Here is a 25,822-nt window from a genome sequence, read left to right on the forward strand (position 1 = left end):
TCTGCTTTTTGACCCTATCCTGACCTCCAAATCCAGGGCTTGATGGAGATTCCCAGAGGAGGGTGCCACCCTGCCTACTTTCCCCTAAACACCCCCAGACTGAAGAGATCTGGCCAGACAGGAGATCTGGAATTCTGACCCCACAAATCCAGCAGTCGCTGTGGGACTAGTCCCTTTTGCTCGCTCGGTTCTCTAGACCTCAGTTTCCCTATCCGCTCACTAAGGAGGCTGGACTCAGATATCCTGGCCTTGATATTCTACATCTGGCTTTTTCAGAAGACAATGTTCTATCCCAGGCCTCCTAGGTACTTGGTGAGTTGACAGACTGCAGCCATGTATCAGGGCCCCGCCCCGGCTCTGCTCAGGAAGTCCACCCCACCCTCCGCATCTGGATGGAATTTACCCCCCAAGGCAACTCAATTACCAGTGATCTGATCGGGATGGCTCACGTGTCAGAGGGGGCCCTGGTGAAGGTTGCTGTGTCAGAGATGAAGGTTCCTGGGCCAGTGATCCACCCCTCCCACAGCCAAGGGTACCTTCCTGAGGTCCCTGGGTCCCAGATAGGGTCTGCTGAGCAGCGTCTACTGCTGAGCAAGGGTAGGGGACCTAGAAGAGGCTGCCATCTCCTGCATGGGCTCAGACCCCCCATGCAAAGACCCAAGTCAGGGCAAGGATGCTGGAAGGTAAGGGAAGATAGTATATGCATTCACACCCCTGGGCTTCATCATGTGCCCAGCCATTGGAGTCTGCAAGGGCTGGAAAGCCTCATGACTCCTGTCCACATTCTGGACTCTAGAAGGGGAACCTAGAAGGTAAGCCTGGCACCTGCTTGCAGGGCTGTGATGGTGAGGGTTGAGGACCTAGTGCTGTGTCTCAATCACCTTCCTTGGGTAATCAAGGCCATCCTGCTGCCTTCCTGTGGCTTCTGCTAAGTTGGCTAGCGGAGGACAGTGGGCTTTGGAGCTTCCTGTTTCTTCAAGTGTCCACTCGACACCTCTTACTCTGAGCCCATTGCTCAAGGACTGCCTTCTCAGGCATCGCATCTTTCTGCTGTCTCCCACCCCTCAGCATCAACAGACACAGGAGGCTCACTGAGCCCAGGAGTTCTAGGACATAGTGTGCTGTGCTGACTGAGTGTCCACACTAAATTTGTTTGTTTGCTTGTTTTTTGAGACAGAGTCTAGCTCTGTCACCCAGGCTGGAGTGCAGTGGCACAATCTTGGCTTACTATAACCTTCACTTCCCTGGTTCAAGCGATTCTCCTGCCTCAGCTTCCTGAGTAGCTGGGACTATAGGTGCCTGCCACCATGCCCAGCTAATTTTTGTATTTTTAGTAGAGACAGGGTTTCAGCATGTTGCCCAGGCTGGTGTTGAACTCCTGACCTCAAGTGATCCACCCACTTGGCCTCTCAAAACGCTGGGATCACTGGCTTGAGCCACCGCACCTGGGCCACACTAAATTTGGCATGAATATAGTGACTTCCTGGGGGTGGGAGACCACCAGTTTACCTAAGGAGGGGCAAACTTCCCTGGATCAGAAACAGAGTGGGTCAAAACCCTCATGCTCCTCGGTAGGGGGATCTTGCCTGTGCATACCCACTGCCCTCGAAACACACCATGTTTCACGTAGGTTGGGCAGGGCTGGCCAGGCTGAGGAAGCAGTGCCCCCCGCCCACACAGAGAAACACTTACCACCTCCTTCCATCTGAGAGTCTAACCAGGACCTCTCTGGCATTCAGCTCAGCAAATGTTCACGAATGCCAATTGAGAACAAGCACGGAGCTCAGCCCTGCTGCAGGAGAAAGAAAAGACTGAGGCTGAATCTCCCTCCCCTCGGGGCTCATCCTGTCATCAGGGACAGAAAATGCTGCCCCCGGAGCCGGTCTGTGCTGCAGAGAAGGGCATAGGCTGGAGGTAGCAGTCATATTCATAGGCCACACTTAGATACTCGCCCTGCCAAAGACAGGCTCGGGTCTTTGGGCAAACACTTCGGCCTCCCTAGCAGCTTTCTGGGGTTGTCAGGAATGCACGTAGGATGATGGGAAACTCTTAGCACAGTGCCCGGCACAGAGGAAGTGCTCCATGAATGGAAGTTTTCTAGTTATTTTATGAAATAATTAGTATCCAGATAATAACCTCCCAACTACCTGAAAAACTTCCTAATGCAGAGCCCAGCCCAGAACTCCCATGGAACCCCCCTTTCTAAAGAGGCCTCTGACCTGTTACCAACAGAGAGTTCTGTGTGCAGACATCACAGCTCATGGACTTCCCACGTCAGCAAGCTGATGGCAGCAGTGGAAGGCGGGGGCCGCTGATGGTACTGGGGAGGGAGGGGTCCCAGGAGGCCTGAAGGTACAGGCTGACATGGTGGGGGATCTGGGTTGGGAAGGAGGGGGAAGTTAAGGTAGGGGCCATGCCTTGAATAAATGCCCTCTAACCCTTCATATGGCCTGGGAACCTGCTGTCTGTTTATTGCAGGGGTGTCCACACGGAAGAGCTTCTTCAGGAAGCTGATTCCGGGGCCGGATGCAGGTTACGACGAGGGCCACCCATTGGCCAGGAGGCCTGCCAGGGCCTGTTGGAACCCAGACAGGATTTAATGCCAGGATCCATTCTCAACACAAAATTCCAGACAGGGAAATCACCACGTACCGGGCGAAGCCCCCTCACATCCTTTAATATCATGTGATCCTCGTTGTTCAGTGAAACAGCTAGCTCTTAGTGCAGGGAAATGGCTAGCTCTACTTGACAGGTGAGGAACTATGTCCTTAGATAAGGGACCCCACACACTTGCTAGTGGCACGGCCAGGCCAAGAACCCAGGGCTCGAGCTTCTGCATCAGTGCCTCGTTCATGGATGGTTTGCGGGTGTTCTTCCTGGCAGGGGCAGTAGAGACACTCAGCGGTATGTGGTACTGGGCAGTCTTGGGAGCAACGCTGGGGCCAAGTGCTGAGTGAGCTCCAGGAGGTGACAGGCACCGGCTCTAGAGTTAGGGATTCCTGGTTGGAGGCCCAGTCCCCTCCCCACCAGTGTGGCCTGGGGAGACAGCTAAACCTCTCTGAGCCTCAGTTGCCCTAAAATGAGGATGACTGTGGTACCTACTGCAAAGCGAATCAGAGAAGAGATCCTGAGAAGACATCAGCAAAGACGGAGGCTCTTTCTGTTCTATGAGCGTGGGAGTGGGGGCTGGGCTTGTCTTACAGTAATTACTGCGGCACCAGTGCTGGGCACAGGCTTGGTTGTATCAGGGATTCAATCAATATCCATAATAAAGTTTGCATTTATCATGGGCACTTACTAAGTGTAAAGCACGGTGCTAACTGTTTAAATGCATGGTTAGACAGTTGATGAGAAGAGATTGAATTCTAACAGGAGAGGGGAGCTGAGGCCACCTCCGGAGAATGAATAGACACAAGTGGGGAAACGGTGCAGACCTGGGGCAAGGGGCCCTGCCTGGAGGGAGCTGGGAACAGCTCACCAGCAAAGCCTTGCCGGCAAACACAGGCTCAGAAAAGCTAGAGTCGATTTTCTTTCCTGCCATTATTTTGCTGTGTGATTTTAGCCAAGCCTCAGACCTCTCTGGGCCTCTGCTTTTGTTCCTAGAGAACAGATGGAGGGCACGAGGGGACTTGGGAGCTGAACTATCAAGGAGGGAGGCTCCTGCACCTGAGGCCTCCAGGCCTGTTGGGATCTGCCGGCCTGAAGGGGATTTCCTGGGGCCAGCCTCATTCCCAGCCCTGCTGATGTCACCCCTGGATGGGTGCCCAGAATTGGAGGGGATGCCCAGAGCAGCACTCCAGTGGGAAAAGCAGGCGCGCCCTCTCCCAGCTCACACACTGGCCCTTCCTCTGGGGCTCTAGGGTCTCCCCAGTCCCATCCCCTAGGTGGGGAAGTGGGGATCCCTCCTGTTGAAAGAAGAAGGCACAGCCCCTTGGCACAAATCCGGATTTGCTGTGTGACCTCAGGCAAGTCTCTGCCCCTTTCTGGGCCTTGGTTCTCCATCTCTGCAATGAGGAGAGCAGAGCTTCCAAGCTCTTCTGGAACCCTTAACACTCAGGGATCCAGCTGGGGGTTAGGGGATCTGGGAAAGGGAATTGGTGCAGGGGGCTGGATTCCAGGGCCTTGCTTCCCACAATAGCACAGAAGGTGTAGGGGGTGGTGGGAAGTGCCGTGGGATAAAAGGAGCCCCAAGTCCTCCAAGTGGCTCCAGGAAGGGGCAAAGCCAGCCTGAGGTTTTGGAAACATATTTATTTTAAAGTGTCCTGTGTCGCTGAGGGCTTTTTCTTCGGGGTTTGAAATGCTACAGAAGTCAGTACTCTGATGTGTGCGTTTGTCAAGCAGAATATGGGCTGTATTTATTCATCCTTTAGCCCAAGCCCTTAAAAATATAGACGGCTAATGTCTTCAGTATGTATGAAATATCCCATATGCTCGGAAACAAAAGGGGCTCTGTTATTAAAGTTTCATTTCCACACGCCCCCTCCCCTCCCTCCCGCCCGCCCCCCGACACCCTGCCCTCCTCCCATCCCGCTCAGCCTGCTCGAGACAGAGTGCGAGTGAGGAGCAGGCGGGCAGGCGGCGGGCAGCCGGGCAGCCGTGGACAGAGGCCCGGGCACAGCCAGCCGCTGTGCCAGAGGGTGTGGCACCCGGCTACAGGTGAGGGGGCGACCACAGGGAAGGAGAACAGGGTCTTCCAAGGGAGAAAGGGCCCTGGAGTCCCTGGGATGGCCAGTGGCAGAGTGGGGGTGGAGGTGGCCCTTCTTGCGGGCGCCTGTCGGGCCGGGGCCCTGGCAGGGCCTGGCTGTCTGGGACGGAAATGCCCGCTCTGCTGCTAACTGAAACCACATGTGTCTCCCAGGCAGCGGGGCAGAGACGCCGCCAAGCCTGGGGCTTGGGGCTGGGAGAGGAAAGATGCAGGCTGGCCCCACTGTGTGCCCCAGGGTGGGTGAGGGGCTGTGCAGGAGGGGTCGGGGTCATTTGCATCTGTACAAGTGACAGTGTGTCAGAGTGTGAGTGAATCAGTTCTGTGCGTGAGCATGTTGCATGAATGAGTGTGTGTGTACACGCCGGAGCCTGTCTGCAGGTCGGTGGGGCGTCCCTGCTTGCAGGGCTGAAGTGGCCTCCTATGGCCTGAGTCCTGGGCACACTCCTACCTGTCACCCAGAGCTTGGGAGCCTGCTGGCTGCTTCCTGGGAGGGCCCTCTGGGGTGACGGGACACTCACCTGAGTGGGTGGTGGTCCTCACCCGTGCAGAGACTCCCTCATGACCACCATCCTCCTTCGTTCCTTTTCTTTCAGCCCAGCTCAGTCTTCTGGCACGTGCACAACCTCTACCCATTTCCTTGGGGGAAAAGCTGAGAAGTAGAGCAAGGAGGTAATAACAATCTCTGCTGCCACGTCTGTTTTCATCTTTTTCAGAGCAGTCACCTCCAGGAACTCTGCATAGCCATTGTAGCCCTGGCAGGTGAGAAACGTAGCCTGAGTGAGGGACAGCTTGCTCATGGCTATCGGGGAGACAGCGGTGGGCCATCCAGACCCATCTGGGGGCACAGAGAACACCGGGATGTGGGCTCAGCCTTGGTGCAAGGCTGGAGGCTGCACTCTCAGGCTCTGTGGGAAATGGGGTCCCCCGAGGGCCTAGGTGACCTGAGTCCTGGATCATCTCTCCTTAAGAAATGAGCCCTACTGGGGGCCAGGCTCTGGGTTCTGGTGGTGGCCCTGCCACTGCCTTGCTACGGATGTTGGACAGGTCTCCTCCTGTCTCCGGGCCTGTTTCCCTATCCCCACAATGGCAGAGTTGGGTAGTGTTTTCCAAAGTCTGGTGTGTGTACCTCTGGCAGCCCATGAGAGGCTGCCACACGGACTGCCAATTTCCATTGTAACAAGGAGTGTGTGTTGTTTTTACCTACAGTAGGGGAGGGTGTCTAAGTAGCATATCAAGCCAGCGGGTAGATAGAAATAAAGGAATAATTGACCCAAAGGAGTAAAAGCCAGCGATCAGGAGAAGGTCCTTGTGTTCTGTGTCTTCTGGCAGGCCATGGGCTCTCGTTATGCTTCCAACATTTTATTTTTTTGGAGATGAGTCTCGCTCTGTCACCCAGGCTGGAGTGCAGTAGCACGATCATAACTCTTCCAGCTGTTTTTTATTTTATTTTTTGTACAGACAGGCTCTCGCTATGTTGCTCAGGCTGGTCTCAAACTTCTGGCCACAAGCGATGCTTCCTTCTCAGCCTCCCAAAGTGCTGGGATTACAGGCATGAGCCACCAGGCGTAGCCGCTTTCATCATTTTAAATGCTCCTAAGAGCATTGGTTTTGACTGTCTAGGGCCTGAAGGTGTGATCTGCTATGTAGGCCATCTTTTGGCCCCCACAAACTAGCAACCGCCCTGTAATTCTGTGATTACAGAGTGGAAAGCCCAGTTGCCACCTTAGGATGTGTGTGTGTGTGTGTGTGTGTGTGTGTGGTATACACTGTGAGTGCCATGTGGGAAGGGGCAGGGGATGGAAGGAGCAGAGCTGGGGAAAAGATCAGCCCATCCTGAGTAAAACCTGGATGCCTAAGGTCACAGGCAAGGAGCTTGGGAAAGAGATTGTCCCCTGACTGACATTTTCGAGTGCTTTGTCCGGCCTCAGCCTTGCTTTGAATCACCAGGATGGGTGGGTAGGTGAGAGATCACGCTGGCCTTGGCCTTTCCTGCCATTCAGCTCTGGCTCCCAGGCCACTTGGCTGTGTTTTATCTGCCAGCCCAGGACTGGCCAGGGAGGGGTGAGCTGGGAGGATGCAAGGGTTTTGGGGGGGCCCGTTGGCAGAGCTCCCCAGTCACTTCTCCAGGAGAAGCTGGTCAGAGCTGCCATCCTTTGGGACGTACTCCCTTACCCTCCTCTTCTGCTAGGTTTGCTGTTGCTGTTACTTGTGACCACAGTTGCTTTTTTGTGGATATTCACTGGTGATTTGTCTCATTACCAGCAATTTAGGGAAGTCTGACCCTGCTCTGCTGCAGGAAGTGCAACTTCAGGACCATTCTTTCTTGTCTTGTCCTGCAACAGGCAAAAGGAACCAAACTTTGGCCGCAGGATGTGGGCAGCATCCTTGGGTTTGGATGAATTCACAGTCCCTTCTTGGTGAGGCAGCAGATGCAGAAGGAGCACAGAGCTGGGTCCATCTGATCCCTGACACTAACACGCCGTGTGGCCCTAGGCAAGCTCCGTGCCCTCTCTGGCCTGCCTCTCCTCTGGCCCCAGGAGGTATTGTCCTTGATGAGGCTAAAGTGATTCTCTAGTGCTGCCCTAGGATGAAACAAAATCCTATTTCTAGGGGACTCTTGTGCCTTTCCTAGTGGGAAGAACCTTGTAAGTTTTGGAGTTGAGCTTCCTAGAGATGGCCATTTGGAGTCATCCACAGTCCTTGGGCGCCAATTCCCTTGAATTCTGTTTCAAACCCTGGGGAAGCAGCTGGCTGTGATCAGGGGCATCGCCTCTGCCTCCAGAACGTGTCACATTCTAACTGGCTTTCAGTGGCCTTGTAGGTCCTGTGAACCACTAGCAGCTACACCCAAGGCCAAGGGCAAACAGAGATCTGCTTCATGCTGCCCTGGCATGGGCATCGTGATAGAGAGATCTGCCTGACCAGGGAGTGGGAGGTGGCACTGCCAGGTGGGGAGGATGGGCACTTACAGAGCGACTCCTTCCCAAAGAAAGATTCTCATGTAAAAACATCCGTGGTCTGCTTTGGTAAGTCACCCCTGTGGGCTGAGCAATGGGGTGCAGGTGAAGGCTGAAGATTCTAGAACTTAGCTTACCCACCGACAGTGATGCCCTGGGCTCTTGAATTCCTTAGATTTTACTTTGATTTCTTTTTCCTGGGTTTGGTAGGGGCAGTGTGGAGAAGTGGTGACAAAGTAGTTTATAGAGTCACATCCAGGTCTATCGGTGGCAATATTAACTTTAGCCAAGGGAAAACTGAAGTTAGCTGCTGGGTGAGGCAAAAAGAAAAAGAAGAGAGGCCAGGTGATCCCATGCTCTGCTCCTACCTCAGCCATGAGAGCTCGCCAGGCGACTGCATCTCAGTTCCACTTTCCTGACCTGTAAAACGGGTTGTGATGAAGATTCACGAGGTGGTGGCACAGAAGCCCTGGCACATACTGCGGCTGGCACTGAACAAATTGTAGCTCAAAGGTATCAGGCCTGCTGATAGCTCTGCTGGCTACAGGATGGGATATGATTGTCATTTCACAGAGTGGAGAATGCGGCAGCAAGTGACATGCCTAAGATGAGGGGGGCCTGGGTTCCAGTCCCATCCCCACCCCCACTGGCTCTGCAACTTCCAGCAGGTTACCTAACCCTGCCACGTCTCAGTTTCCTTGGTTGTAAGGTGGTCAGGAAAAGCACCTACCTCACAAGGCAGCTATGCGGATTAAATGAGCCAACCCTAGGCTCCTGGCACATAGTAGGTGCTCAATGAACACTCCTCTAGCTAAATGGAAACCTGGAGGCCTTTGCTCCTCCAATTGCTCCCCTCTGATAGTCCCTGTAGTCCCCAGTTGGGGACTTTGTGATTAGTGAGTTCAGGCGGCCAGAGGCCCCAAGCCCCAGCTGGGGCTCTCCCCCAGGGTCTGGTCTCAAATCTTGACGTAAACATTACCAAAAACACTTCTTGGAATGTTCTACCTGAGTCTCCCAGGTTGATGGGTGGTCAGTGCTATTTCTTGTCACTGACAGCAGAGATAGTGTGATGGTTCATACCTGAAGGATAGAGAGATGAGGAAATTCAGGAAATTGAGGCTTGGACAGGGAAGGGGCCTCTGTGGGATCAACGTGGCAATGAGGCAGGTGTGGAGGGGTGGAGGCAAGAAGGTGGAAAACCTTATGGGGAGAGGGAAAGGAGAGGTCCTTGGTACCTACCTGGACAGGCCTCCTTTCCAGCTCCACTGGAGCAGGAATGGGTTAAAGGGGACCGGAAAGGAGAGGAAGAAAGCAAACAGGCAGGAGAAAAGCCTGGAGCTGCAAGCTCGCTGGGGTTGTTTGGTCTGGCTGAACCACCTCCTGGGCCACTCCCAGCAGCTCTGCAGACAGACTCCAGCACCCCACCACATGCACGCATGCACACACACACACACACACACACACAGATACACACACACACTAACAGATATGCACAGACAGAGACACACACAGGTACACAAATTGATGGATACACTGATACATAGAGACACACATAAATACAGGCACACACGGCTACATAGACACACAAATACACACAGGCAGGTATACATAGAGACATACACACACAGATGCATATATACATACCCAGAAACACATATACATCACACTTACACGCAGTTATATGGATACATACAAAGAAGCACAATTACACAGATTACACACAGACACATACATACAGAGTGTCACACAGAAATACATACAGACATACAGACACAGATACAAGCCCAAACATGCACACAAACACACACACACGCAGATATCATGCAGATATTGACACATACACAAGATTCACATACAAACATACGCAACGTATACATATACATACAGACAGACATAGACACACACACGTGCACAGACTCAGCAGAGAAGCTCCAAGCTGCAGGACAGAGGCTGGGATGGTTTATTTCCGTAGCTACTTCTAGTTCAACCTGCTCCCCTCTGCCCCAACAACTTACACAGGCTCAACCCCCTCACTGCAATAATAACACCTACTGTATACTGGACACTTGCCACATGTCAGGCTCTGTTCTAAGCGCCTATGTTAACTTGTTTAATCCTCACAACTACCCTGTGAGATGGGCACCGTGATTAGCCTTGATTTGATTTGTACATGGAGAAACTGGGGCTCAGAGAGGGGAAGTCACTTGCCCAAAGGCCACACAGTTTGCTTATGGCTTCTCCAACGCAGGCGGCCAGTGTGCAGAGCCGGCTGGCGGACCACGCCTCCCCGCACCCCCACCCCCACCCCCCGCACTGTTTCAGAGCGCTGGGCTCTCGCTCTGTGCTGGCACAGGGACCAGCTCTCTCGCCTTCAGCATTGCTGTTCCCTGTGGAACAGCAACATGATTTTGCCTTTTCTCAGCTCCAGGGAGGGATTGGAAGGAGCAGCGCTAAATGTCTGAGTGTGCGCTGAGCCAAGGCTTCAGGGAGGAGGTGAGGCAGGTGACAGGGCCGGCCAACCGATCCAGTCTGCAGTTAGGCTCAGCGCCCTTCAGCCTCCTCTTTTGATGTCTTCCTTTCCTTGACCTGCTCCCAGCCCCTGAGCCCGAACCTCTATCCTCCAGCTCCTCCCTGTCCAGTATCTGATGCCCTCACACTGTTCTTCATCCAGCCTCAACGTGTGTCCTGAATACTAGCTTAGGATAAATGTTGACAAAACATATTTCCCTTCTGTTATTTTATTCCATCCTACGTGGGAGGTAGGGGGAGGAGGTTATTATCTTTTGATAGACTTGAGTCTGGGCTCCAGTCCTTACTGAGAGTTCTTGCCAGCAGGACGCAAACTAACTTAAATATGTATCCGGTCCTCCATTGGGCTCAAAATGCCAACTGCCCAGGTACAGGATGTGGGAGATATGGCATAAAAGTGGCAGCTGTTTAGTGACGTCTTTGTGGACCACAAGCACAATAGGGACATAGCTGTTGAAAGAAAAAGAAAAGCTAATCTGATGTTAGGCTGCATTAATAAAGGTAGAGTGTCCAGAGTGAAGCAGGTTATGGTCTTACCATGCTCTGCGCTGGTCTGGTTTTCCTGTAATATTGGGGTCAGTTCATTTCTACTGAGGAGTTTCTCATTCTCTGCTTGTTTACCACCAGTGATAGGGAGCTCAGTACCTACTGAGTCATATAATAACCCAAGGAATCCCTTAGCCCAATGCCAAGGGGTGCCAGCATAGCTGACCTTTACTGAGGACTGTCTTTGCCAGGCACATTTAAATGAGAGGTAGGTACTATTATTATTCTGGTTTTACAGATGAGGAACCTGAGGAACAGAGAATGATATAACTTGTCCAAGGTCTCACAGCTGGTATGTGGCGGCATGCAGCACCGGACCGTGGCAGTAGAGAGCAGCCCTCCTGATTACAATTCCAGTGCTGTCCCCTGAAACGTAACACGAGCACACATGTCATATTACATTTTCTATCAGCTACACTAAAAAAGTTTTTTTTTAAACAAAAAGGTAGAAAAAAGAAACCCGTGAAATCAATTTTAATAATGCATTTATTTAAACTCCAAATAGCGCCATTTTAACATGTAATAAATGTAAAAAAAAAACTTGTTAATGAGACATTTTACATTCTTTTTTTGGTCTAAGTCTTGGAAATCTGGTGTGTATTCTTTATTTACAGCACATCTCAGTGTGGGCTAGCCACATTTCAAATGCTCAGTAGCACATATGGCTAGTGGCCGCCATGTGGGACAGCACAGCGCTATACTATATTGCCTCTTGAGGCGCTCACTGTAGCATAGCCTAGCGTATAGGAAGAATCCATAAATGTCAGTCACTAGTATGATTATTTTTATCACTGGTGGTTGTTGGTGGTGGTCCAGGGAGAAGCTGCACTGAGCCTCAAGCCCTTGGCATAAACTGTGCACTGATGTCACTCTTCTTAATCCAAGTCCTTCAAGCCAGGAGCTCCATGTCTCGCAGGCAGAGCCAATTTCAGGAACCTTCGGCCCAAAAGGGCCAGTGTGACTCTCTAAAAGGGGAGGAGAGACCAGCTTGAAGCCCCTCCATCTCCCTGGCTGGCCAGCTGTGTTCCACATGAAGTGAAGCTTCCTCCGAGCCTTTAAGCCTGTGGCCCATCTGCTCTGGAGTGTGGGGCAGCCAGGCCCACATCTGCAAAGGAGAGGATAAGAGCCTCTCTTCTTGTGGCTCCTTTCAGCTGGTTAAGGCTTTAAATGGAAAAAAAACAAATGAATAAACCCCACTATTCTTAATACAGTTTTTTACCTGAAATCCCAGGAGTTAAATAATGGAGCAGGGATGAGGGCTCTGCACGTTCCCTATACCTGTATGGTCTCCAGCAGCTATACAGTGCTTGCAAAGAGTGATGGTTCCCAAACCTACCTGCACATAGGAACCACCTGGGAAGCTTCAAAATACCCTGGTTCAATCCCAAGAGGTTGCGGTTTAATTTGTCTGGGGTGTGGCCAGGGCTTTGGAATGTGTAAAAGACCCTCAGGTGATTCTGATGAGTTGGACAAGTTTGAGAACTGCGTGCTAGCCCTTAGGGGCATAAGCTCAGGTCGTCCTCACAGTCGCTATGAGGCAGGCGTGGTTAGGGCTCCCACTGCACAGATGAAAGATTGGAGGCTCACGGGAGTAAGGCAACTGGCGCCACTTCAGCCAGCCAGGAAATGGGTACGGTAGGGATTCACTAGCCATGGTTTAACCAGCAGTGTGTGGATAAACGTCTAACAACTTGCTCTCTGGAGAAGAAAAAAGCCTTGATTTGTAGCACCTGCCGGTTTCCGTGGTGTAGCTACTCCCACCAGGGCCCGTTTTAAGCCATTGACAATGTCCCTGAATGCAGAGCTGGGAAAGGGTGTGTGCATTGGCTGTTGAGACAGTGTGGCTGGCTTCAGCACACAGCTGGGCCACTTGGCATGGAGAAGAAGGGATCCCATTTGGTAGATATAGTTAAACATTTTCTATTTTTATTTTTTTTTATTTCTTAAATTTTTTGAGATGGAGTTTCACTTTCGTCACCCAGGCTGGAGTGCAATGGTATGATCTCAACTCACTGCAACCTCTGCCTGCTGGGTTCAAGCAATGCTCCTGCCTCAGCCTCCTGAGTAGCTGGGATTACAGGCATGAACCACCACACCCAGCTAATTTTTGTATTTTTAGTAGAAACGGGGTTTCACCTTGTTGGCCAGGCTGGTCTCAAACTCCTTACCTCCGGTGATCCGCCTGCCTTGGCCTCCTAAAGTGTTGGGATTACAGGCATGAGCCACCATGCCAGGCTGGTTAGGCATTTTGTGAATTTTTAGTCCTTGAACCCTTTCTGCAATGCACTATTTGGGAGCCCCAATATATGCAACAGATAAAAAGCAGTGAGTTAGCAGCATAAGTTTATTATAGAAACTGAAATCATAGTATCAGTCTCAGTCTCTTGTTTAAACTGGGGGACAGGGTGAGGGGGCACTGTGAATGTGGCCGGGAGGGACCGTGAGCAGCAGCCTCAGAGCCAGGGCCCTGTGCACCAGCCCTCTCCCCTCCACTGACTGTGTGGCCTTGGGCAAGTCTCTTCCCATCTGAGCCCCCATTTTCTGGTGTGGCCAAGGGAGACTGAACTGTGTGCAGAGTGGCCTCTGCCCTGTCACACCCCTGCCTGACCCCAGCCAGTCCTAGCCCCATATTTATAGCCATGACTTCAGTCTCCCTAGTTCCTCTGAAGCTGGTTCCCTGGCCCATGTATTTATAAACCCAGCAGGGCAGAAATAGATGTGACGTGCAGGGGACTTGGCTGGTTCTGTGAGCAGGCTGGCTTCAGTGAGTCCATTTGGAACAGGCTTGAGTCCCCCAGCATCTCGGGTGCTGGATTCCACAGGAGTCTAAAGCTGGAAGCGCACTTTGAGACCCCAAGCCCAGCCCTGTGACTGTGTAGTGGGGGTCACCAAAGCCCAAGTGTGGAGGCATGTGGCCACAGTCACAGCAGGCATGGCAAAGCCAGGGCCAGAACAAAGGACTCCATGCCGTGTGAAATGGCCTCTCCCCAGACCCTCAGAAAACCTCCAGTGACCACGCCAGGCCCCAGATGCCTATCAGAGTTCCAGCTTGGTCATTTTCCTGCCCTAGGATCATGGGTGGAGACTCACCCTCCATGAGCCTCCGCTTCCTCAATCTGTTAACTGGGGGATAACAGTAGGTGCCGGCCTCGTTATGTTATTGTGAGGAAGAAACAAGAAACAAGACTGAAACAGTGCCCAGCACATGCTCAACATTCAGTAAATGGTAGCTCTTGTAATGCCCTCAGTTGCCACTTCACAAAAACAGTAATCGTAATAACAACAGCTGTTTCTATTGAGCATGTACACAGGTTAATCCTTACAAAAATACAATATCATTATCACTGTCCTCAGACTCATTGCATATCATGTGTTTCACAGACAGGAGATGCTCTACCACTAATGAACTTGGAAAAGAGTGTTCTAAAAAAGAATGCTAATATACAAAATCTTATTTTTTTATATACAGGATCACAAAACATACTCATTTCTAAATAGTAGACATATTCAGAATGGAATAGGAAAGTTCTAAAATGGTGAGCAATTGAATAGTCAGAATATTAGCATAAGAAATATGTCTCCCAGGAGTTTGCAGGGCTTATGTTTCTAAGTTTGCCACCTAATGTTGGTTTTATGTTTTTTTTTATAATTGCATATGAGAATTTAACATCATAGTGAACTTGAAATGCATATGCTATTCAAAACACGGCATGGCATCTGTTAAGGTTTGTTCTGTTCATACCACAGTTTCTTTATCTTAATGACACACAGGACTCCCAGGCTGCCTTTCTGGCTTATTTTTCCATTGTATTTAACATCATCTGACATACTTTCTTATTTATTTATCTGTCCACCCCAGCTAACATGTGAGCTTCACGTGGGCAGGGTTTTTTTCTCTTTTGTTCACTGTGTACTTCCAGCACTTAAAATAGTGATGGCACTTAGCAGGCATTCTGTGAATATGTGTTGAGTGAACAGGTGAGTCAATGAATGACTGAGTCTCCATTCTACCAAGAGGCACCTGAAATTCAGTAAAATGCAGGGACTTGTCTGAAGTTGCCCACTATTCTCAGGCTGAACTGAAACCTTACCTCTCCTAAGACCACCCAGTGTGCCCAGCTGGAAGTTCTTCCCAACCTCTTTGTGCCAAGGGCTGGTTTCCGGTGGCTCCTGGGGCTCCCCCCAGCTGCACTTCATGCCCATCCAACACTGGTCCCTTCTGCCCCAGGAGGTGGGGCGAAATGGAGGGCAGGAGAGGACTAGGGAGGAGGGAAAGAGGTCACAGCAGGCTGGACATCCAGCATGGTTGATGCTGACAGCTGCTGAGTCAGGGAGGAAGGATGCCAAGATTGGTCAGTTTGCCCTGAAGGACTAGAGGGAGGGGTCGGCACCATGGGATCACGGTGGACATGCCTCTGGGACTGACTCCCCCAGCTGGAAAGCACTGGAACTGGGCAAGGCCAAGAAGAATTCAGGTGTAGCAGCAACCTTGCTGCTACCGCCCTCACTAACTACTTTGCCCAAGGCCTTTCTCAGCTGCAGAAACTGGGGCCCAGTGAAAGAAAGTGATTCTTCCTAGACTACATAGCAAGGTAATGGAAAATGCTGGGCTTTCTCATGCTTACTAGCTCTGGAGGTTGGAAGGGCTTGGGATTCCCCACCTTTGGAGCCATGGGGAAGGAACCCTCCACCTTGGCTCTCATCCCCTCCTTGGGAGAGAAACACTAAGGCAGGAACATAGGTCAGATTTGCAAGGACGATAGAAGCTTTCTTCCCATTGTCAGGGAGAACCCAGCTCTGGACAAGCCAGGCAGTTCCCCCCACCCCAGTCTGCTGCCAAGGGTGCTGCCAGAGAGAGGTCTGGTGGGCAGGTGCACCCGAGCCATCTGATCCCATTCTGAGTCACCTTTTTCTCCAGGGTGCCTCCATTTTGCCCCTCGGGTATACCTATAGCTAATTTATTGGTCACTCCACATGTATTGTTTCACTTGATAAATACGCATCTACAATGTGCCCGGCAATGTACCACACATTGGAGAGAAGCTCCTTTCTCCCTCCCATCCTTCCATTTCCCATCCCTCTCTTTCATTCATTCATCTTTTCATCCTTTAATTCAGCAACTACTTATACCATTGAGATAGTACAGCCTTATGGATAAGAGTGACATTGCGAGCTAGACCATCAGGACATGAACCCTGACTCACTCACTAGCTGTGTGAGCTTGGCAAGTCATGCAAGCTCCATTTCCTTATCTGCACAATGGGGGTAATAATAGCACCTTCCTTATATGGTGTGATGAGTATCAAATGAGCTGCTGCAAATAAAGTGTCTGAATAGCACCTGACACAGTCAACACTTCATAAACATCACCTAGTATCATTGTTAAGGTTTTTTGTTTTCCTTCCTTCCCTCCCTCCCTCCCTCCCTTCCCTCCTTCCTTCCTTCATTCCTTCCTTCCTTCCTTCCTTCCTTCCTTCCTCTCTCTCTCATTCTTTCTTTCCTTCTTTCTTTTCTTTTCCTTTCTCTCTGGGTCTCACTCTGTCGCCCACGCTGGAGTGCAGTGGCACAATCACGGCTCACTGCAGCCTTGACCTTCTGGACTCAAGCACTCCTCCCGCTCAGCCTTCCAAGTGGCTGGGACAACAGGCGTGTGCCACCATGCCTGGCTAATATTTAATTTTTTGTAGAGACAAGAGTCTCACAAAATGTTGCTCAGTCTGGTCTCGAACCCCTGGGCTCAGGTGACCATGCCACCTTGGCCTCCCAAAGTGCTGAGATTTTAGGCGTGAACCACTGGTCTGGGCCTGTTGTTTTATGTGCCTGGCCTTGTGCCAGCCACTGAAGAAATTGCTCCAAAATTCTCCTCTTGTTGGAACCGCTGTCTGCCAGCCCTCTTTTCAGTCTCCTGCCTTCTGCTCTGGCCATGTTACCTCCAACGCAAACCCACAGAGCTGGGCCTTGCAGTGGTTTTCCCCAACCCTGTAGGGCTGCCCCCCACAGCTAGCAGGAGAGAGCCTAGGCAGCCAAAGCCTGTCACAAGCTGGCCACCTTCTCGGCCCTTCCGTACATGTCCTAAACTCAGCTATCCAAGCCCGCCTGATTCTTCAGAGTCATCCCCGATTGTTCTGCCTTCTTGCCTTCACTTGGACTTGGTTGATCTTTACCCCAGGAAGCCCTTTCTCATTCCCCTCAGCCAAGAATCATAAGATTTGCCTTTGAGTCTGCATTTGCAGTGATGCTTTATCTGTGAGCAACAGGGAGCCATGGAAAGCTCTCAGGTGAGCAACACATTCAGAGCTGCACTCTAGGGCAATGGATCAGACTTCGTATAGGATGGAAACAGGAAGGGACAGCGGGTGGGGAGGTCAGGTAGGGAGCCTTGGGCAGTAGGGCCTTTGGAGGAAGGAGGGTCTAGTCTTCCTGGGCTGCTTCTCCCTCCACCCTATAGTCTTACACCGATAAAATTAGATATTGTGATTTCCTCAGCATGACTCAGTGAGTCAATGGAAGAGTAGAAACAAGAGCCTCACACCCTAACTTCTGCAATGTACCTACTTAAGCCCTGATGCTCAGCACCCCTCGCTTCCTTTTCCTTCTTCTGCAGCACAAGGGAGGCTCTTTTGAACCCTGGGGACTCTGCAGATGACGGGGAATCAGGAGGAGCCTGGATTGTGCCTTATAATCACTGCAGTCTATGCACACCAAGCACTTGGGGCCCCGAATGCCAGGCTTACCAAACGTCCGTAGAGCCCAGCAGGTGAGCAGCACACAGCAGTGTGAAGGAATAAGCCTATATTTTCTCATTAATCCCTACAACAATCCTGGAAAGTAGATTCTGTTTCAAGCCTTGTTTTGCAGGCAGGAAAAGTGAAGCTTAGAAAGATAAGAGACATGTCCAGTGTCAGGCAGCCACTGGGTGAGAATTCCAACCCAAACCTGATGCCAAAGTCTGTGCCCTTTCCCCACCACACACACAGCAGCAGAAGGGATGTGAGGGTCCCAAGGCCATTGCAGAAGCCAACAGGAGGAGCCCTCGGGTGTCTTGGCTGGCCCTCAGACTGTGGAGCACCTGATGCTCAGCCAGTCCTCTGGTCCTGCAGGCCTCCGCTTGGACTCATGCAGAAGTGAAAGGGAAGGAGAAGTGGAGGCTGACCCCTCAGAGGGAGCAGGGCTTCTGTGAGGAGCCAGAGTTGGAAGGTCTGGGCACCTGGGTTCCAGTGCCATGCCTGCCTCTGGCATGCCACACAATTGCAGGTGAATCCTTCCCCTCTGGGTTCAGAGTTCTCTCTGAGATGATGACAGTGGTTTCCATGGACTCTATTGGACTCTATCGGCCCTTTCTGCCAAGGCTCAGGTATTTTACAGCCTGTATCCAGATGAGGGTCAGGAATCTGGGGGAAATGGAGTTAGAGGTTCGTAGGACTCCCTCTCATGTCTGTGGAGGCTATGGCAGGTCCTTGCCTACCCACAGAGGAGCCCCGTCCTCATGGATGGATTGGCCATCTGAGCTGTGGCAGAGCCCAGCAACCCCAGGGACTGTGGGGGGTCCCTGGAGTCTGCGGCTGCTGAGAGCAGTGGTTACAAGCACAGACCTCAACTGCCTCCATTCACATCCTGGTTTGCCATGCCCCACCCGTGTGACTTGGGACACAGTGCTTACCTCTCTGTGCCTCAGTTTCCTCCTCTGTAGACTGCACTCACACAGCAGGAGTGTCAGGTAAAGGGCTGGGTTCAGACCTAACAGGTGCTCAGTTAGTGGCAGCTGCCATTATTGTTGTGGGTGGCGATAGCCCCCTGCACAGAGGTGGGTGCTGCAGGGCTCAGGCCAGCACAGGACCTGCCCAAGCTCCCCGACTGGGTTGGGAGTCCTCCTTCCTCCTTGGGAGGGGACCTTGAATTGGAGTGCTCCTGCCAACTCCTCCCTCCTGGCTTGGCAGCATGAAGACAACGCCGGCCAAAAATATTTGTGTGGGCGGAAAGTTAACTTTTCCGCCTCTCTCTTCTTTCCTGGAAACCGTGGCCACCGTCAAATACATCAAAACAGAAGCAGGGATAGAGTGAGGCGAGGCCCCTGTGGGGAGTCAGAGGAGCCCTGCCCCCTCCCCACACCCACTCCTTCTGCCTCCGGCCATCTGGCTCTACCCTGGGGGATGACAGAGGAGGGTATCCAGGTGCTTAGAATCAGGGGATCCTGCAATGCCAGAGTTGGACGGATCCTCCAGCATCATCTGGCTCAGTCTCTCCCCGGTGCCCTCAGGGAAACTAACTCCAGAGTGTGGAAGGCACCTGCCCCTGTTCATACAGCCAGTCCTGTCTCTGCTGCGTGCTGTTGGCCTTTGTGAAATTCTAAGATTCTTTGAAACTCAAATGGCAGAAATCTGGCAGCAGAAAGCACCTGGAGATGAATGAGGGCCTAGAGGCTCTCCTCCATGTCTCTGAATCCACCATCCTGGTCAAGGTGTCAGAGCTAGGTTAGAATCCCAGCCTGGCCACTTACTAGCTGTGTGCCTGAGGCAAGAAGTCACTTCACCTATCTCAGCCTCAAGTTCCTCACCTCTGAAATGGGATAATAATAAGGTAATTATCTCATAGGGTTGATGTGAGAAATTACAACAATAACCTAAGTGAATAACCCAAGATGGAACAGGTGCTTCTGTTCTTCTCCTGGGGGCGGAAAGTGGGCTTCTTTCTCCTGATTACCGTGTCACTGAGGCTGCTATAATATAGCAGGTGCCTGGTTATCTTTCTGATCCGGACGGTTGTTTGCCTTTCCCCTGGTTGGCTGTGATTTGCCCTGGGGCTTGGTAATGCGCTTATCTCTCTGCTTGCTTGCTTGCCAGACTCTCCTGGCACAGCCCCAGCCAGAAACCAAGACCTTGACCCAGCCTGCTGTGGTGGGAGGTGCCTGATCCTTGCTTGGGGGCGGAGGCGTGGCCACAGCAGCTGAGGTCAGTCCAGCTCCTCGGGTCACCCATGTCCACAGACTTTCACAATTTTCAGGATTCTCGCTGCTCTTCATTTTGCAATAGGATAAGTGAGAGTAAGAGAGTTCACACTTGCCTGATTTCACACAGCTAAGCAGCAGCGGAATCCAGCCTTTAAGCAAGATCCCTTGATTCCAGGGTTTCCTCCCAAGTGTAACTGGCCATCTGCTCTGTCTTACACACTACCTGCCCATCCTGGGGCATCTCACCCACTTCCACCTCCACAAACGATTTCTAGATATTTGTTCCCAACCTGGAATTCTCCCCTGTTCTCCAGACCCCTCTGTGGAGCCGCCCGCTGCTCATCTCCCCTAGAAATCCAAAACCTAACTCATCTCCCTGCTCTGCTAAACAGCTGCTCCTTCTCATTTATTCCCGATGTCTATTAACAAAAGCGATGTCACCAGAGCTGGGAACCTGGGCTGCATCCTAGGCTCCTCCCTCTTCTCCACACCCACTCTCCATCTGCCTCCAACCCCAGCCAGTTCTTCCACCCAAGTATCTCTCCCAACCCTCCCCTCCTTGCCACCCCTTACAGAAAGCCTCCATCCCCTCTAGCCTGGATTGTCATCATTCCTAACATGTATATACATAATCATACAATTATTATTGTTTCTCTTGCTATCATTCACAGCTCTCCCTACCACATTTTAAGTCTTCTTTATCCCTCCGCCATATCCCCAGTACTTTTTTTGATGTCTGAAATATAATAGGATTGTTAAGAAATTTTTGTGAAATGAACAAACAGCCAACATGTATTAAATTATGGCTTAGAAACTGTGCCAAGTCCTCTGCATGCATTTTCTCATGGAATCCTCAGTGCTACTGGAAGTTAAAAATATTACAATACCCACTTTACAGATGGGCAAGTGGAGGTTCAGAGAGGTCCTGTGGCTGGCTTGTACTGATTGTCATACAAATGGCAGAGCTAGGATTCTAACTGAAAGCCTGGACACTGAAAGCACACCACTGCATCTTTTTTTTTTTTTTTTTTGAGACAGAATTTTTGTCCCATTGCCCAGGCTGGAGCACAATGGGGCAATCTTAGCTCATTGCAACCTCCACCTTCTGGGTTCAAGCAATTCCCCTGCCTCAGCCTCCCAAGTAGCTGGGATTACAGGTGCCTACCACCACACCCAGCTAATTTTTGTATTTTTAGTAGAGACGGGGTTTCACAGTGTTGGCCAGGCTGGTCTTGCACTCTTGACCTCAGGTGATCCACCCGCCTCAGCCTCCCAAAATGCTAGGGTTACAGGCATGAGCCACCGCCCCCGGCCTGCACCATCTTTCTTGTACAACCTCCTCAGAGGGCTCCTATCCCCAGTTTGCAGCTTAGGTCACATCATTCCTGTGATTCCTGCGGTGTAGGTACCTTTGGTGGGACATGAGAGAATTATTCCTAGGTGGTGTCTAGATACGCATTGTTAAATAACTAGATATTTCTTTAATGTGCGTTGGGGGAAAATGACTGAGCACAATATACTTGTGGTTTCTCTGCAAATATTGCTTAAGATAATTCTAAAGTAATAGAAGTGATTTCAAGTTGATTAAAGGAAAAATATTAAATAAAGTTTCAGGTAGCATGAGGATGTGGTGAAAATCTGGGATGTTAAATGACTGGAGCTTTTGAAACACTTCCCTACAGAATTGTGGAACCTGAACCCCAAATGCCAGCCAGTTCTCAGGGTCACCTGAAGATGAACAGGTCTCAGAAATTCAGCCTGGAACACACAATGTGCTGTCTCATGTGCTGTATCTTTCCTCCCTGTGCAGATAGATTGCCCTGAAGGGGCCTCACACCAGAGACGGGTTAAGAAGAGGGATTGGAGGTCCACCACTCCACCCAGCCCAAGAAGGACTTATCTTTCACCTCAGCCAGACCTCACCCCAATTCTGTGAATCAGCGGACAGAGGCAAAACTGCAGAGAGGCAGAGAAGGCTGCGTGAGGAGCAGTGACGGGGCTCACACGGGTTGCCCCAGCCCAGTCCCTGGCCCAGGCCCAGGAGCCTGCTTCCTTGCATCGCTGAGGAGGAGCAGTACCATGCTGGGGCCTCACCTCCCACCTCCTCCCCTTGCTCCCAGTGAAGGGAGGCTGACCCCCTGCGCCTTCCAGATCCCCGATGGAAGCTACAGGTGTCTGGCTCTGGAAGCCGAAGAGAGCAGCGGTGAGGAGGGCCTGCAGGGAGAGGCAGGGCCCGCTGACCTGGGAGAGGATGACGGGGTCAGCAGGAGTGAGGACAGCTCCACCTGCAGAGTCACACAAGGGACACCACAGCTGCCCACAGCCCTGGGCATCCAACCATCCAGCTGCTCCAGAGAGGAACAAACAGCGTCCCAGCACGACGGCAGGGCCAACCAGGACTGGGATGTAGTGAAAGCCCGGCAGGTGATGACAGTCATCCCCAACCCTGGCCCTGGGCCCAGAGCGGCCCAGAAACCAGGTAAGCTTGTGTTCCTTTTCCCTTGGACTACCCGAGTCACTGGAGACCCCTCAGGTTCTTAGTGCAAGGGCTCCTGACCGTATTTTTCCGTGATTCACAGTAATTCATCCCAGCCCCATGGGCATGCCCAGATTAACAGCTGGGGAGAGACAGGAGCGGCTGTGAGCTACGTGCGGTTCCGGCCGCACCACCTCTAACCCCACGCCTTTCTCTGCCAAAGAGGGCACGTGAGAAGGCAGTGAGAGAAACCCACATTATCTTGCTTGGTCAAAAAAAAAAAGCCCATCTCCCACTCTCCTCTGCCCTTTAATCATCAGTGGCAACAAATCACTGTGGTGTCCCAAGCAACCAATGGGGCAGGACCCTCTCATTAAATGTATGGAGTGCTGGCAGCACTGGACAAAACAGATGTGGTTGCTGACCTCACGGAACTTGGGAGGTCGAGACTGAAGCCTCTGATAGAATTTGACCTCCTGATTTTACAGGTGGGGAAATTGAGACTCACAGTGAGGAAAAAACAGCTAGAGGACATTCAGCATGTTAGTGGCTGAGCTAGGCCCACGTTCTTCACCTAGGCCTCGGTTTTCCATTTGTTAGAGATGACAGGGCAGATGGTACACCACCTAGGCTGCAGTGAGATCCCACGGCAGCGTATGGGGAGACCACAGTATGCACGGCACGGAAGGAAGGAAGGGCAGGAATGATGATAATTTTCCTGCAGCGGCTGCCATCTACAGAGCAGGGAGGGATAGGGAAGCCCACGCTGAATCACCTCCACCGTTGGCCCATGGAAACGCTGAAGTGGGTCCAGATGGGGAGGATGTGAGTAGGGCCATGCTCAGCTCAGGCAGGAGCCGCAGCCAGCAGATCCCGGGGGTGCAGGCGTGCGGGGGACACAGTCCTGGGAGGGCTTGTGCGTCAGGAAATTGAAGGAACACTTCATTTCTCTGCAGGCGTCGTTGACGCCCGGCTGGCATCTCACCAGCCTTCCCGCCCACTCTTCTCTCTGAAATAATTCTCTCCAGGCTCTGATCAAGCATGGCCACCATTCCCCACCAGGCTGGGGTCACACGGGGGACTGGGCAGGAGCAAGAAAGGACCTTTCTCCCCCTTTAGGGCAGGAAGAAGGAGGACCCCAGGGAGGCACTGCAGTCTTGAACTTGGGGGTAGGCCCTCACGCCAGAGTCAGCCCAAATTCAGTCTCCTAGAGCCTGACGTTCCTGGGACCTGCTCCCATCCCTCTCACAGGCCCAGGTCAGGAGGCACAGATGCTCATCTAGACCGGATGTTGCCAACTAGCCAAGCCCTAGCAAATCCCTTCCCCTTGGTGAGCTCTAGCTTCCTCATCTGTGAAAATAAAATAAAAATATGAGTCCTAGCTACCTCAAAGAGCTGTTGGGAGATTGCAATGATCTTACTTGTGGCAGTGTTTTGGAAATTTTACAGTAATCTAGATAGGTATGTGAGAAATGTTTATAATTAATTGAAATGGTCATCATCAGCTCAACAATAGGACTGCTATTATTTGTTAGAAGCCTTTATGTGCTAAGCCCACTGTACCAAGGGCTTTATCTTTTTCATTTCATTTAACCTCACATTGATCCCCATGAGAGACATACTGTTATTATCTTCATTATACAGATGAGAAGATAGAGGCTCAGGAAATACATGTGACTTATCCAAGATGCATGGCTAGCAAGCTGCTAAGCCATGATCCAGGCATCGTTTTCTGAATACAGGGCTTGTGCTCTTGGCCACCGCTCTCTTCTGGAATTATAAGAGTAAAGCGTTGTCTGCGGACATCCTGGAATGGAAGAGACCATGGTTGGAGCGGACAAAAGAAGGCACTACCTTTAATGAACTCTGTTGGCAACTCACACCGAGCCAGTTCATTTGATAGCATCTCATTCTTGTTATTGTACTATAGCCTCCCAAGGCAGGCAGGTATTATTCTCCCTGTTTTACAGGTGAGGCAACTGAGGCTCAGAGATTTAAGTCCACTATCCAAGGTCACACAGCTAGTGCCAGAGCTGAGACTGTGTTTGTGTTCTTGCCTGGAACAGTGTGGTTCATTCCCTCCCTCCCTCCCTCCCTCCCTCCCTCCCTTCCTCCCTCCCTCCCTCTCTCTCTTTCTCTCTTTCTCTCTTTCTCTCTTTCTCTCTTTCTTTCTTTGATGGAGTCTTGCTCTGTCGCCCAGGATGAAGTGCAGTGGCATGATCTCATCTCATTTCAACCTCTGCCTCCCAGGTTCAAGCAATTGTCCTGACTTAGCCTCCCAAGTAGCTGGGATTACAGGTGCCCACCATACCCAGCTAATTTTTGTGTTTATAGCAGAGATGGGGTTTTACCATGTTGGCCGGGCTGGTCTCAAACTCCTGACCTCAGGTGGTCTGCCTGCCTCAGCCTCCCAAAGTGTTGGGATTACAGGCGTGAACCACTGCAACGGCCTCATTCCTTTCTTTAACATCCAGCCAGTCGATCATTCAGCTCTGGCCTAGGGTATTTCTAGGGACAGAGCGGGCAGGAAAGACTTCAGAAGAATGGAATGGGTAGGGAAGACTTCTCAGAGATGGAGGCAGGAAGAAAGCTGGGTCTTGCAGAAGAGTCAAAATCTGGGTGGTCTTGGATCAGAACCCACACTTGGCTTTCTGCTCCCTTGGGATGGGGAGTGGCTGGAGTCCCTTCTCTCTGCCAGGAGATCAGGAGGGAAGAAGGCTGTGGGGCTGCCAGGTTGTTAGTGGATTAGGGCTTCCTTTTAAAGCTTCCTCCCGTTACCGCCAAAGGATTATAAGCATCTTCAGACAATTACGTCCATCTTTCCGCAATTATACCTGCCTCTCTAGAGGGCTCCGGGGCAGGTTTAAGTGCGAGCCACAACATCTTCTGCTTTGGGCACTGCAGATACCTTTATTTGGGGTCAGTAGGTACCAGTGCCATTTCTCCAAGGCCTCAGTAACAGCTGAGCAGGGCAACACAGGGCCCTTGGCAGGCTAGAGGGATAGAGGGTACAGAGAGATGCCATCAGCTGCTGCCAATTTGGGAAAGTAGATTTGGGGAGGAAAGGGTAGTACAGAGCTCAGGATCAGGCCTCAGCCGTCACTAGAGCCCCCAGCTCACCAAGGCAGCCCCATGCGATAGCTGCCCTCTCCAAAGTCTCAGCTGGTCATAACTGACAGGGTTTCTCGAGATTGTTGTGCACATGGAGACTCAGAAGGCCAGAGATGGCAAGTGACTTGCCCAAAGTCACATCGTAAGTTGGTGGCAAAGCTAGGGCAGGAAACGAGGGTTTATGCCTTCCAGTTCAGCTGCCTGGCACTGTGCTAAATGCGTCATATGGAGTATTTAAGCCTCTAAACAATCCTGTGAAGTTCATACTTTTCTTACCTCTGTGTTACAGATGAGGAAACTAAGGCATAAGGAGTTTAAGTGAATTGTCAAAGTCTCACAGCCTGTGGGTGGAGGAGCTAAGATTTGAACCCCAGGAGGTCTGGGCCCATGCTTTTAACCACCCTCTCTGCTGCCTGTCTCCATGGTGATGAGGCAGCAGGCTGTGTTCTTCCACCCACCTGGGGCTGGGAAAAGGTTGTTCAGGCTCTGGGAGTTGTTGGAAGATTCTGCCAAGCCACATTCCCTCCCACTCGGATGCTCTGGGGGAAACC

General features: G+C 51.6%; 1 protein-coding gene across 2 annotated transcripts in view; it reads left to right on the forward strand.

Moving 5' to 3' along the window:
• The first annotated feature begins 4,548 nt into the window (after positions 1–4,548).
• SYNPO (synaptopodin) overlaps positions 4,549–25,822 on the forward strand; it is a 57,472-nt gene continuing 36,198 nt past the window's right edge. The window contains exons 1-2 of one of the 2 annotated variants that reach the window (XM_037733605.1): positions 4,549–4,656; positions 21,499–22,163. In XM_037733605.1, coding sequence (XP_037589533.1) covers positions 21,764–22,163 — 400 coding nt within the window. In that variant the 5' untranslated portion in view covers positions 4,549–4,656; positions 21,499–21,763. Of the gene's footprint in view, positions 4,657–21,498; positions 22,164–25,822 lie in introns of those variants that run through there. The other variant, XM_017515017.2, reaches the window with a different exon arrangement.

Source organism: Cebus imitator, unplaced genomic scaffold (genome assembly GCF_001604975.1).
Source record: "Cebus imitator isolate Cc_AM_T3 unplaced genomic scaffold, Cebus_imitator-1.0 Scaffold540, whole genome shotgun sequence".
NCBI lineage: Eukaryota > Metazoa > Chordata > Mammalia > Primates > Cebidae > Cebus > Cebus imitator.